The sequence below is a fragment of the Gymnoscopelus braueri genome (genome assembly GCF_963280865.1).
Source record: "Gymnoscopelus braueri genome assembly, chromosome: 14".
Lineage (NCBI taxonomy): Eukaryota > Metazoa > Chordata > Actinopteri > Myctophiformes > Myctophidae > Gymnoscopelus > Gymnoscopelus braueri.
In genome coordinates this window covers 34,479,546-34,491,578 of record NC_137619.1, presented here as the reverse complement: position 1 = coordinate 34,491,578, position 12,033 = coordinate 34,479,546, and the positions used below count along the sequence as shown (strand labels likewise).

The following is a 12,033-nucleotide window of genomic DNA, read 5'->3' as shown; positions in this document are numbered from 1 at the left end:
TCTTTTTATATTGTTATTGTGTACGTTTATGTGGTTTTATGTGATGTCTGTCTGCTCTGTTTTTGTTTGATTGTAATCAACGCAAGAGCCATACTGTTTTTATGTTTTATATAATTGAAAATGCCAATAAATACATTATTTAAAAAAAGAAGTACAATATTATTCCCAACAAGAAAGAAAAGAGGTACATAAAAAAGTAATAATTACACGTATGTTTTACAACATATACATTCCCTTTAGAAAGACTTGGGTGCTTGCTTATGCCGTATGATTAATTGTTCTCAATCATACGTTCTCATTTTCTCTGAAAGATAGACTACATATTGTTTTGAGTTCAAAATTCAATTCAAAGGGCTTTATTGGCATGAGAAAACATAAAACATATGTTTACATTGCCAAAGTGGAACAATAACTTACAAAACCATAAGAATTGTGCAATTTGTTAGCCATCCATAGGAAAGGTTATCTTGGGATAAGCTTTTGCAAAGTTTTGCACAAATAGCTGCTGTTTTTCAAAAGTGTTTAAAGGTAGTTGCTTTGTTTGTATGTACAGTGTTTCTAATGTACGGAGGTCACTCGATGCAGACAGTGCAGGAATACACACATTGTTTCATGCATACACTATTCACCCACCAGGTGGCAGGGGGTTCCCCTGTCTGTGGTGTTTGTCTCTGGCTTCGTGTTGGATTTGACGTGTCTCCTTTTCCCAGGTTTCCTTGCACTTCCTGCTTTCGATCGCAGCAGAGAGTGTCTGTAGTGGAAACGACAACAAAATGGAATAGTTTTTTCGTTCGTGGGCGAAACCTCGTCAATGTCAGCGTCGGTTTCAAGCGTTTCCACCTGAATTACAGCGATCGGATGGTTTAAATGTCATTTCCTGGGTCCTGAAACGCGCTGCAACAACAACATCAACGATGCAGTTCTCTCCCACCAATGGAGATTTCACGTTCGTCTCATCGACAGAGGCTGAAGGTAATGCCTGGATAGCATAACAGCTAGCAGGCCTCACAACACACATATCACCCTATGTCAGGGGTCTTCAACGTTTTTCAGGCCAAGGACCCCCTAGCTGAGAGAGAGATGAAGCAGGGACCCCCACTACATATTGTATACAATTGTGTTGCAGATTAAGCTTTTTCATAGCTTTCATAGATAGGTTCATAGACTTGTTTGACAGCACTATCAAGGTGTAGCGTTGAGTTGGATTCATGCTAATGTGTATTTTCAGACAGTTAACCACTTAAAACCTAAAAACTTGTACTTGGTCTGCTCTTTATTCTCTCTACACCAAACCTCTTTGCCGATTAAATACACTACGAGAGTCGTAATCTACGGCTACTTCAGAATAGTGATGCCAGGGTTCAAGTGGTTAATGTGAAGGAAAAAAAAAAGATCCTATCACAGAAAGATTTGGTGGACCCCCTGTTGAAGACCACTGCCCTATGTGGATGGATGGTATTTATGTTCAAAACCAAGTCGTCCTCGTTGTGAAGCGATTTGATCTATCTGTGGCATTCACTCATCGTGTCAGCTCACTCATATATTAGGATTGTCTGCAGCTTTAACGATATCAGCTGAAGTTTAGCATGCTACAAAGCAGCACCTACCACCACACGTAGCTGCCTTTTTTTATTTGACAGCTGAGCCTCGTATGCAAGTTATTTAGCCTTGGATCAAGATAGAAGATGTATCTGATCGATGTTGATATTTGCATACCTGTCAGATGTGCAAAAGTAAAAAAAGACTACAAGTTATTTAACTGTTTATCTTTCGAACCATTTAATTAATTATTGTAGAATATCTGTGAATCTTTTAACAAGAGTTTGTGTATGGATATGGATATCTTTGGTTATGGATAATTTTGGCAAAGAGGAAAAAAGTAGTCCAAAACAAGTACAGAGCCAACCCAGGTCCAGTTGACTAAGTCTAGAGCGTTTAAGTGGTTAAATGTTTATCACTGACTTGGTTACGTTTTCTGTTCTTTTACAAGATGGCCTTTAAATATGTCGTAATTTGATGCCATCACGTACTGTAAAATACAACTCCAAAGACAAAGCACCACAGGAATGCCATCACGTGATGGCATTCCTGTGGTAGTTTGTCTTTGGAATTGTATTTTGAAAGTGTTTTCCTTGCCGTGCATTGACATTCCATGATCACGATCTACGATAACTATTTCTCTTTAGCAAATAGACCCATCCTTACATGACGTTGTTCTCCACAGAGCTCAGTGGTACCATCGATGCCCCGGACATTAAGCTGAACATGGCCAGTGAGAGTGGAAAAGACCCATATGCCACCACGTTTCTGAGGCAACGAGGGTATGGATGGCTGCTGGAGGTGGAGGAGGATGATGGTGAAGACATCAAACCTCTGCTGTGAGTAAAAAAAAAAATGTCAGAGGTATTGCGTGATCACTACACCATCCTGTTGTTTCATAATAGAGTTGACCAGTGTGTTTACTTTGGTCATGAGTAACTCCGTAAGCATGCTTTTAGTTATCGAGCCAAATTATAGTGATAGGCTTTTATTTCATTTTATTCCTGACTGCTATTTTGTGTCCATACCAGGGAGGAGCTGGACATTGACCTGAAGGACATCTACTACAAGATTCGCTGTGTGCTTATGCCCATGCCCTCTCTGGGTTTTAACCGTCAGGTGGTTAGAGACAACCCAGACTTCTGGGGCCCTCTAGCTGTGGTGCTGCTCTTCTCAATGATCTCCATCTATGGACAGTTTAGGGTAAGCAGTATATACCATAGTCACCAGCGCTTACTCTGTATTCAGTTAAAGATGGTGTAAAATCTTTTGTTAAAATAAGTGTTAAATAGCTCTATATTTGTCTGTTTGTTGTTCAGTGACATGGGTCTGCTTGTCTCATGTTCAGGTCAAGATACCAATTTTATCCAATCAGCAGAGAGCTCATACAGGATAAACAAGTGAAATTGGAAGTGATGAACCAAAACAGTAGCAGAAAAAGTGGATCACTATAAAATTGAAGATGACAAATTATCTTTGTAGAGTTCTCTCTTCTGATTGGATTATAAACATTTATTTTCTGTTTACTAAAGAGATGGGGAGACTATAGACTATAGTAATGATTACTCTCGGAATATAGAGTTTTAACATTTTCACGCACACAAACGTATCACTTACCACACCACCATTAATGATGATAATGATAATGCTTTTTTTCAATTATGGTTAAAAGATAGACCTTTTATTAATCCAGAGTATGCATGAAATGGATACAGGTAAGAATAGAGAGATGCAAAAGAAGTAGTAAGGTAATGATAAAATAGAGGACTTCTAGCTACAGTACATTATGTAACTTATTTAGTGAATACAAATTTATTTTGACCAATTTGTGTGGTAAAATGTTAATACAATATGGCTAACACAACTGGTTGCATTTAGTGTACATTCTCTTCTTTTGAGACATGTAGTCCTTGTGGTCTGGTTTGACCACTAGTGGTTGACAGGTGGTACTGCCTGAAGGTCAAAATTCTATATATCTCAGAGCTAGTAGGCGTACTCTATTGGTTCAGTGGTAAAAAATTCAGCACTTGAACAGGGGATCTGAGTTTGAATCCCTGGTAGGACTGAGGAATTAGCATAATGTTTGAACCATTAACAGATACACTATAAAAATAAGCATATGTATAATGTACATTCTATCACCAGTACTATGGGCAAATAAAATGGAACAGTTAAAGTCTGGCCTAGCTTTTGGCAGCACTTGGACAGACCGGGTTAGTATGAACCCTTAAAGGGATAGTTCACCCCCAAAACGATAGATTAGTCACCCCATGGAGACTTGAATTCATGGATATGTTTAATTTTTTGTCGCATTCCTAAGCCAATAATTTGATGACCGGCAGCGGTTCCGGTAGGAGACGCAAAGAGTCTCCTTTGTGTCTCCTACCGGAACTGCTGCCTAACGGTCCGCTGGTGATCAAATTATTGGCTTAGGAATGTGACAAAAACAAATAAATATCTATGAATTCAAGTCTCCATGGGGTGACTAATCAATAGACCTTTTTTTTGTTTTTGTGTGATCTATCCCTTTAATGGAAACAAGATCAAGTCCTATGAAACGCATAAACAACTAGAATAGACAGTAAATATATAAAATATATATTTTTTTTAAAGTTAAACGGCAGCCCTACAATCAATGTCCTGTTACCAAAAAAGATGATCAGTACTCTGATCATCAGTAATATGTTGGCTGTGATAGTTATACATAGACGATGAAGAGGGTTATGGCCCTGTATTAAGAGGAATCATTCAGCTTCTGTTCCGCTGGTTCATATAAAGAAAAAAGTAAAACACATAACTTTAGCCACTTGCTTCTGAATTTATTCTTTATCATATTTCCCAAGGTTGTGTCTTGGATTATCACTATCTGGATATTTGGATCTCTAACAGTCTTCTTGCTGGCCCGTGTTCTTGGTGGTGAAGTAAGTTCTATAGATATTAAGTAGCTTAGTTGTACTGTAAGTTTCATATTTTGTATCATTGCAACACACGTACAGATTTACCTTATGTTGTGATGTTCTTCTCTTAACAAGGTGTCATATGGTCAAGTCCTTGGAGTGATTGGGTACTCCCTTCTCCCGCTCATCGTTGTGTCCCCTCTGCTTTTGGTGATAGGGGGATTTGAAGTGGTTGGTACACTAATAAAAGTGAGTGAGCTTATTTAATTTATCAGTTTATTATCCTGTTCTCTTGATTTAAATATATTTTATTAACGTGAACAGTATTAACAATCCACAAATCTGTTATCCAAGTTGCTGTGCAAATGAATGGAAGGTACCGAGCAGTGTGCGTTGCGGTATCTGCCTGGTTTTAAAGTGATCTGTTAAAAACCTTGCACAGGATGCCAATCAGTGCTCCTCTTACCCTGACATGAAAAATAAAATCACGAATAGCAATACATCCATGGAATGGCATGGTGAATATTTTAAATACGTGCGGGACTCAGCCAATCAGAATCAAGAACTGGAACTATCCGTTTTAGAAAGCGGTACAAACAACAGGTGGTTTTACGATGCATCTTTTACTCAATATTGTGGTTAATCTAACCATATTCCTTGTTTTCATCTTGCAGCTTTTCGGAGTGTTTTGGGCTGCTTACAGTGCTGCTTCACTGCTTGTCGGAGACGAATTCAAAACGAAGAAGCCTCTTCTCATATATCCTATTTTTCTTTTGTACATCTACTTCCTATCACTGTACACTGGTGTCTGACCGGGCACATGGCTTCTGTGGACCTTTTGTTGGATACTGACCCTGGAGCAACGCAAAAAGAAAGACAATTCCACAGCAAAACATAAGGAGCTTGGGTTTTAAAAAAACCCAAAACATTTTCTTTTCTTCTTCTTTTTAACCCTGTTACAATCCTAGACTGTGGGAATATGGGGTATCAGATTAATATGTATATAGTTGTGTCCCTTATGTGCTCAATAAAAAAAGAAATCCCAAAACAGAAGCTTTTACAGATTGAACCACTGTATGCACATTTTTGTTGTCATATGCCTATACAAACAGCCACTGTGTCTCTGCAATTACTTTATCATTGTAAGTTACTGTTTGTGGAAATGGGATTTCTGGTATTTGTGACATAGATTGAAGGGTTTTTATTTTAATTTTTTACATTGAAGAGCGTGGTGCCAAATATCTTTTTGAACAAACAATAAGTCATCACCCCCCCAAAATGAGGTTTCCCTAAAAAGGTGAAAGTCTTATGCATTATTAACAATGGTTGGTCGTTTATGCTTTTATTTTTTTTTAAACAAACTTATTTCTTAACTTATACAGTCTGGATAAGTGGTTTAGTTGGGGCACTTTGAATGAAATAAAGCATTGTCTATTTGCATTGTCTCCATTTGAGTTTTTACCTCATTTGAGTCATTATTTTATAAGCATTTTATACACTGAAAGAACCACATGTAATTGTACACACCAAGACATTGTTTAATCACATTGGTTACAATGAGTAAGCATAGATAAGTGTTTTTAAATGTATCTGTTTAGGTGTTTCTAATGACAGATGATCTTTTACCAACATACTGAGCTACTGTAGGTCAACTTTTTGACACATTGTTCAGAATATTACGTGGCAGCTATTTTCAGTGGATTCAAAGGCTTACTGCAAGCAAGAACAAAAACAAAAACTGAATTTAGCAAAGAGAACTAGGAGGGGTGTATGAGTGGTTCTCAACCTGTGGGGTCCCCAGATGACGGTGAAGTGACAATTGAAGGTATTTTAAAGCCTTTTTAAAGGAGGAGTTCACCCAAAAAATTACTTATTTTCTATCAATTACACACCCCATGAAGCCTTGATTTCATGGATTTATTTTAGTTTTTGTGGCATTCCTAAGACAATAATTTGATGACTGTGTGTATTTCCGGTAGGAGACACAAATAATCTACTTTGTGTCTCCTACCGGATACATTAGCCGGTAGGAGACGGGAATCAAATTATTAGCTTAAGAATGCGACAAAAACTAAAAATAATCCATGGATTCAAGGCTTCATAGGGTGTGCTATTGATAGAAAATAAGTCATTTTTTGGGTGAACTCCTCCTTTAATACCTAAAAAAAGAGAAAATAAATAAGACCATTGCTGCATCAAAAGTTATCATCAAACTATAAAAACTGGTCAAACATTGGCCAAATAGTCAAATTATATAAGAAAGAGGAAAATATTGTGAAAATAGCAGATCTACAAGCTCACATTGTGACATTTATCTGAGGAAGCGAGTCAAACTAAATGTAATGCCAACAATTCCAAGAGCTTGTCAGGGTGGGGGGGTCCCCAGTTTAAATATGATTATCTTGGGGGGGGTCGCGTACTCGCGGCCTGAAAAGGTTGAGTGAGAACCACTGGTGTAATGTGTAATTGCTTTCTGATGATTACATACTGAACATTCAGCATATTCATCATCAACGTTGTGTTCTCGTCGTGCACTTGCTGTTCTCGCGTGACCATGGCAGAGAGCCGCTACACGCTAGTCCCGTTTACCTGACGTCCATCTGACAGTCAGAGAGCCGTGCCTGGAGTTTTCCTCCAGCACTGATGGTGAATAGCTACTGCTGCGGTCTGACTGACGGCCCGGAGGAAGAAGAGAGTCAGCAGTGGCAGAAAAAGACCGATAGTTCGGGGTTTAGCCCTCTTTTTTTTTTAGATTGATCGATATCACTCGTGTCAACTGAGATCCCTTAAAAATATAGGAAAGGGAAGGGGGGAAAAATAAAGAAAAAATGGCGGCCGCGGCCTCGCCGGGCTCCGGCGCCTCGTCCACCAACTCCTCGGACTGGATTGTGCTGAGAGACGGCTGCCTGCGTTGCGACGACGAGGGCCTGCGAAGCCTCTCCTACCACCCGGCCCTCAACGCTATCCTGGCCGTGACCAGCCGCGGCGGCATTAAAGTCATAGACGGCACGTCGGGTGCCATTCTGCAGGCTTCTGCTTTACATGGTGAGTGTCACTGTGTTTCAGCCATAGTGACAATAAACACGACACACACAACGCAACACAGCGGTGTAACGGGGGCAATAACCTTAGCTAACGTTAGCCAACATAGCTGGGATGCAAAATAAACCAAGGTGGTGTCAGTGATGTCACAACAAAGCGGCGTGTGGCGGAACCACGGATTCAGACTCCGCGGTGGAGCTGGTCGACGCGCGTGCTGTCACGCACGATTGTATTACATATTATAGATGAGTGTAAAATGGTATATTTTGTCGCTCGTCGAACGACACATTTTAAACTGAGAAACATGTTGAAACGCATGACATTTTATCGAAAGGGTAATGTCAACAACAGACTGGCTAAGGGCCCTGCGCTTCCCATTGTCTGTGTTGCCAGGTCTGGTCTTGTGAGAGAAACAAGCAACCAGGTCTATGAAAACAAGCCCAAAAAGCTCTTCGCCCTTTAAATATTACATTGGCTATTTAAAAATGGATCTACAAGCTCACAATGGCGGTGAGCTTGTAGATTGGCTACCTTAAGAATAATAATTGGAGGACAATTTGAAAAGATTAGGAAGAATTTTGAAAACATTTTATCAACACACATTTTGTATGGGGGGGGGGCGTCCCTGGCTGGCTGGCTGGTTGGCAGTGGCATAGCATATTTTCAGATGGGGAGTCCGCAGACAAATGCATATTAATTTGGGGGTCCTTGACTTGAAAATGTTTGAGAGACTGGTTTAAACAACATAAGGAAACAAGCCCAAATACGCAATTACACTTTTAGAAACGAGCCCAAAAAACCGCAACCCGCAACTAACCAATATTAACCAAGCGACTTTACAGAAAAATAGCTTATAATAAGCGGATATGGCAACACTGCCCATTGTCCGGGACGTCACTGCTCTGTCCTTCTTATCTTTATTATTCTAGTCTACCAACCGCTGTCTGTCTTCAGGGCCTTGCTAGCTGCTGTCATCACGCTAGTGCCTGCTGTTGTACTTGCAGCATGCAGTGGGAAACCCAAATAGTGCCTCACACTCAAACCATGTTGTTATTGTGTGTTATGTGGCTAAATTGAAGATGCTACAACTTGTGAACAACAAGCTAATGTTGGCTAAAACCTACCGTATGTTAATCGCATCATGACATGGTAGCATTGTCAGCTAAGTTAGCATAACGTCTGCTGCTAGCCCAGGCAGCAGCCTTACAAAGCCAATGTAATTCTGCTCCAGTATTGCAACAAATTATGCAATTGTATAACGGCCAAACGCTTCCCGTGTGGACATTGTTTTACTGTTCTAGACATTTCTATATTGGCTATACAGTTAAATGTGACAATTTGATGTGAATTGACACGCTATAGCGAGGCTATCAAGCCAGTTAAAGCGTTATGTGTACACTCTGTCACTGCAAGTTTAGTCTTGTATTGTTTCCGTTTAACTTTAGCAATGCAACAGTCCCTTCTTTGTGCAGTCAGCTGATGTTAGCACATTTAATAAAGCAATTATGTTGTAAATGTTACCACGCAGAATTAATACATTGTTATCCATGGATTCGATACGTGATTCTGTCATTCTTAAACACCGTATTATTGTATACGTCATATCATAGGCTAAATCAGACTCCACATTACATAACATTGTTGAGGTCGTTTTGTATTATGAATCTTCAATACTATCCCTTATAGATGGGCATGTTTCTTGCCTTAGTCTTGTCTCTTGTTGAATTTAGGTTAGTATTTCATTTTTAATTATTGTAGAGTTAGAGAGTTTATTTTTATAGTAAACAAGCATTATGTAAACATGAAATAAAGTGTGCTGCCTTGGACTTGGGCTGCATCATATTGACATAACGATACAGGTTATTTTAGTACAGTTTACTCATTCTGAAGTATCCTTTTTATAAGTAGCCTATTTTGTTTTAAGATATTTAAAAAATCTCACTATAATTCCTATGCTATTATGCAGCCTTTGGTCTGTGAATTTGCATTAGAATTGAAATGGTGTGTACTGTGTAGCCCTGTATACAAATGTGTTTCATGACTCATGAGCAAAATGTATTATCTAAGATTGTGATTAAATTAGTCCCCTGTTATACAGTACATCAATAATTGCCGTTAAGATTATTGGCTGCATTGTTTTGTCCTCACTTCCTTGTCATTACTTGTGATGTTACTCACCCAGGATAACAGTTCAGTTATAGAAATAAAATCACAAATTATCTTTACCTTTTTGAAATATTCTGTAATAATTTATGATTGTTATCAGCCCCTGAGTTGGACTCCAGATGATACAGGTATGCCTCAGCCTAACCTTGAGCAGCAATGATTTTTGAGAGCTAACAGTTCTCCTCATGCATAGTGTTTACTTGGTTCATCTTTTTACCCCCTGTGTGTACTACTTGGTTGTCAATTTATCAGTCTAGTAAGCACTGTTTTGAGAGCAATAAGCATGACCACAGACCACTATTACAAAAGTCAATGCTTGGTGTAATAATAAGTTCACCATGAAATAAACTACAGGACTACAGAACTGCCAGTCCTCCAAGTTGTAGGGTGATGTCATTTATTAATGTATAATTGTGTGGAGTAATGTAAGTTGTAATATATATCCCATAGCCATGACTTTTCAGTTATTTATACTGTCCTAATTTATACTGTTCTTAACTGACTTCTTTTTGGCATTTGAGCTTTATTGTGATAGCAGGGATTGACACTAAGGTCTCAGAGACACTTGCCCGTCGGGGCAAGTACAGGTCATGTTCTACTTGCCCAAATGTCATGCCCACTTGCCCGAAAAGTAAATTGGTAAATTTTGAATTACCTTTCATTTTAACACTTATTCTTTACTTAACTTGTGAATTCTGGGGCTGTGCGATATGGACATACCTCAATATTTATGCCAAATAGCTATACAATATGACTATGGGTTCACACTTATATTTCTAACAAGTGCAGCTCTGAAAACTCTTAATTCTTAAAATAAAAACTCTATATTAGGTCAACTGTGGTCTCTTATTTTAAATTCCACAGACCTCTTGTGTTCTGTTTATAGCGAACTAAAGACAGTTGCTTCCCCGCTCAAACGCACTTGCCCGTCGGGCAACCTGAAAACAAACTCCACTTGCCCGAACGTTTTACTTACTTGCTACGGGCAGTCGGGCAACCGTTAGTGTCAACTCCTGAGTGATAGGACAGTGAACATAGAGACGAGAGTCATGAGAGAGAGGGGTAGATGACTCGAGTCAGATTTGAACCGGGTCACTTGTGAAGGGGACAGCCAGTCAAGATGATCAACATGAAGTTTCTTGTTATGCCTGCTGATTCACCCAACAACGGTTAAGACGTTTGTTGTTATCTATATATTAGTTCTTAATCCAGCATACAAATAAGGAAACGAGGAGCATTTCTTACTTTCGGTTTCTATTTATACCATTCTCGTACTGCACGCTCTGGCGCTCATTCATCTGTAATGGTGTGTGTGTGTGTGTGTGTGTAAACTTAAACTTAGCAATGGTAGGCAACTAGGCATGGCAAAGCTTTACTAGAATTATCAGTTTAAAGTGGCACATTGTCTGTTCATGAGGAGACCTTGGTGGACCTGACTACCCTTTTACTGTCTCTCATCCCTCTCTCTATCTAACAAATAGGCCTTTCAAGCATAGAGGCAGCAGAATCAGGATCATTATCTGCATTTCATTATGATAATTAATATTTTAGACTGATGTTGACTTAATGCTGAACTGTTGATTCCTGCATGCAAGTTGTTTTAACAATTCAAGTTGTAGTGTTGACCATTGGGATGGTGTCAAACCAGATGCCCGGATATTGGTTGTATCACCACAATACTTTACTTTGCTGTGACAGAGTTCACAACACATACAGTGTAGTCATATCTAACTTCACATTGCCTTTTAAATTGTAAAACCCCCATACGTGTGTGCGCCACACACTGCTTTTAAACTGGGAAAGTGCTGCACAAATCTTCCCCGGTGTATCATCCACCACTTTATTTCACTACCCTCTTCCCTAGAATAAAGATTTCATTTCAAGAATAGAACAGAGACCTCAGAATTGGTCGGAAGTGTCTTCCGGTTCAAGGGCCCCATGAGTCTGAAGCACATACTGTATCCGAATGACGATGACCTCACTGACAAATCCATAGGAAGTGTTCAATGTGGTGTTTCAGCATAATACTTTTACCTGCTTTGAATGAACATAATACAAATATGCAGAGGATATATCGATTCTGGAATCGTCATGGTCATTGGTGTGATATAAAAATTGTGAAAAGAAAATGGATTACTGTACCTGACTAAATGGTTCTCATTTCATTCCCCCCACAGAATTGCTCATAAATGATACATGCTTCTTGTAAATATTGGTACTACTGTAGCTTCTGTCCATCTATTGCATTGACATGTTGCCCTGCCCTCTGAGGATTGCTCCTGGGCAGAAGGCAGAATCACATAACAGTCTAAGACAAAGGAAAAGCAGAAGAAAATGGATAACTTGCGATCGAATGTTTAAAGCAGCCATGTTTCTTTTAATCACGTCG

At 39.2% G+C, this 12,033-nt stretch overlaps 2 protein-coding genes across 12 annotated transcripts in view; both read left to right on the top strand.

The window, feature by feature from the left end:
- Nucleotides 1-696: 696 nt before the first annotated feature.
- yipf4 (Yip1 domain family, member 4) lies at nucleotides 697-5,874 on the top strand. The gene is made up of 6 exons (XM_080449355.1): nucleotides 697-972; nucleotides 2,225-2,378; nucleotides 2,571-2,742; nucleotides 4,383-4,460; nucleotides 4,572-4,685; nucleotides 5,111-5,874. Exons 1-6 carry the CDS (start codon nucleotides 915-917, stop codon nucleotides 5,246-5,248), a joined length of 714 nt encoding a protein of 237 aa, XP_080305481.1. The 5' UTR covers nucleotides 697-914; the 3' UTR covers nucleotides 5,249-5,874.
- A 1,179-nt stretch (nucleotides 5,875-7,053) lies between these two features.
- The window catches only part of birc6 (baculoviral IAP repeat containing 6), a 150,424-nt gene continuing 145,444 nt past the window's right edge, over nucleotides 7,054-12,033 (top strand). For all 11 annotated transcript variants that reach the window (XM_080450167.1, XM_080450172.1, XM_080450166.1 and 8 more), the window contains exon 1: nucleotides 7,054-7,481. In XM_080450167.1, coding sequence (XP_080306293.1) covers nucleotides 7,265-7,481 — 217 coding nt within the window. In that variant the 5' untranslated portion in view covers nucleotides 7,054-7,264. The remainder of the gene's footprint in view (nucleotides 7,482-12,033) is intronic.